At 42.7% G+C, this 2,225-nt stretch overlaps 1 protein-coding gene across 1 annotated transcript; it reads right to left on the reverse strand.

Moving 5' to 3' along the window:
* Window positions 1–1,209: 1,209 nt before the first annotated feature.
* LOC309793256 (PHD finger-like domain-containing protein 5A) lies at window positions 1,210–1,978 on the reverse strand. Its single transcript, XM_082603659.1, has one exon. The coding sequence runs from the start codon at window positions 1,965–1,967 to the stop codon at window positions 1,653–1,655; it is 315 nt and encodes a 104-aa protein (XP_082459785.1). The 5' UTR covers window positions 1,968–1,978; the 3' UTR covers window positions 1,210–1,652.
* Window positions 1,979–2,225: the final 247 nt, after the last annotated feature.

Raw genomic sequence — 2,225 nt, forward strand, 5'->3', positions numbered from 1 at the left:
TCTTTAGTTGCGGTGAGCGTGGGCTACTCTTAGTTGCAGTGCGTGGGCTTCTCAGTGCGGTGGCTTCTCTTGTTGCAGAGCACAGGCTCTAGGTACACGGGCTTCAGTAGTTGTGGCTCATGGGCTCTAGAGTTCAGGCTCAGTAGTTGTGGTGCATGGGCTTAGTTGCTCTGCAGCATAAGGGATCTTCCTGGACCAGGGCTCAAACCTGTGTCCCCTGCACTGGCAGGTGGATTCTTAACCACTGTGCCACCAGGGAAGCCCAACTCTTTTTGAATTATCAATTTTATGGCAAGGCAGAAGAAAAGTTAACGTTGATTAAGGCAAAGAAAAGTTAGAGTTGACTATTGTAGTCAGGGAAGGCTAGGTCAAGCTGTGGGAACACCCAATCCCCAAATCCTAGTTGGTTTAACACACAACAGTGGCTCATGCAAAGGCTGCTGTGGTTCGAGACACTGTCCTTCAAGTAGTGACCCAGTGATGTGGCTGCTTTTTTCTTACATTGGGGAGCTGATGGAATGTTTGATGAGACTTCCTGTCTCTGCTGAAACTGTAGAGCAAAAATCAGTATTATGTAGTTTAGTATGTTGATTGTCCTTCATTTTAATTTTGGTAAATACATACATAACAAGCTATGTGTTTTTACCTTCCTCCAAAAGCACTTTTCCCATTCTGCAAGTTAGCCATGGGAAAGTATGAACTGGCTTTGCTTAGCTCATTCTTAGAGTGTCTATTATTTTTACCATTACATGTTCAGGTTTTTAAATATTCAATTGATGCTGTAGACACACAGAGTTGAGAGTCTGGTTATTAGATTTCTTGCTTTTTGGCATCTTGCTTACATATCAGTATTGTTCCTTTCAGTGTTACTTAGTCTTTGTGACTGGTTAGTTTATGTGTAGATACTTAAACAAGAACTCTACATTTTTTTCTAAACATCACAAGTGCTTTCTCTTACCATGATTATTTTCTTTTTTGCATGAATCTCAATACCTTTATTCTGAATCACAAATTCCTGGGTGACTAAAATTCCTAGAGTTAAAATTAAATTGGGAAGGGGCTGACTACCAGAAAATAAACACCTGCTTTATTAATACAATAGCAACAGAAAGGGTTTCCAATTTTTAGAAGAAAAATAACATGAACCAGCACCACCTGGTGGGTGTTACAAGATGAAATGCCCACATTTATTGTTCTGAGAGCCCACTACCACCCTGCAGATGTTTCATCAAGGACAACTGCCATCAGAGCTGCTGCAAGAACGTGATTCTCACTGCAGCTAGCTTCACAGTCAGCTCCTCAAACAGAAGACTGAAATGATATATCATTCCTGTTTTAGAGGCTTTTGGTGTACAGAACTTCTCGATGTGGATAACACAGTCTTGCTTCTTGAATTTAAGGAACGCCATGAACCAATCTATCAAGTTTTCTGTGATACAGTCTGCCAGAGTGCTCTGCGAAGAATCTTTTTTTCCATTCCTACCATGTCTTGGTGAGAAGAGAGGAAAGGGTGGAAAGGCGCCAGTGTACTGATAGGCAATTCGGGTGATGCTCTGTGTTCCACTTCCTTTCTGTAGGCATTTCTTTTGGCAGCTGCAGCAGCTTGACTGGGGGAGGAAGAGGCAGCCCACCAATCACCTCCTCTTTAAGCCCTATTTTTTGCATTCATAGAAGAGATCTGTCTTAGAGCTCACAAAACTGACAATCTTTGGGCAGCCATCTCTGTCTTTCTCCTGGATGGTGCACTCCTTACAAAAATAGGCATCTGAAACTCTGGGGCCTCCATGGATCACACAGCGTCCCTGGTAAGAGCCATAGTTACATTCATCACACATGTGCACCAGGGTGCAGGGACACACATAGGAATCACAGATCACACACTTGCCATCACATCTTTCACACAGTCTTCCAATGGCAACACCAGCCTGCTTGCGGCAAAAGATCAAGTCCGGGTGATGTTTAGCCATAGCTCCCTCTATGCCACCCATGATTATTTTCTAAAAGACACTTGCCAAGTGAGAAATCTTCCCTGATTTTGTCACAGCTGACAGTCTCTATTGAAGAAAGATTCTCGTCTTTGTTATCAAGGGAGTGGTGCAAAGGTTATGAACACCGATAGCACTTCATAAGAGCAGCTGAACTTGGTATTTTGTGACGCCTAGTCTAAATCCGTGGTTACTAATTTTTCAGTTTTGTGAGTAGCACATTCACTCACAGTTCTTCAC

The sequence above is a fragment of the Mesoplodon mirus genome (assembly GCF_964341445.2).
Source record: "Mesoplodon mirus genome assembly, chromosome: 2".
NCBI lineage: Eukaryota > Metazoa > Chordata > Mammalia > Artiodactyla > Ziphiidae > Mesoplodon > Mesoplodon mirus.

Coding starts and splice junctions, on each gene's coding strand:
- LOC309793256 (XM_082603659.1), bottom strand. CDS start 1,967: ATGGCTAAACATCACCCGGACTTGATCTTTTGCCGCAAGCAGGCTGGT.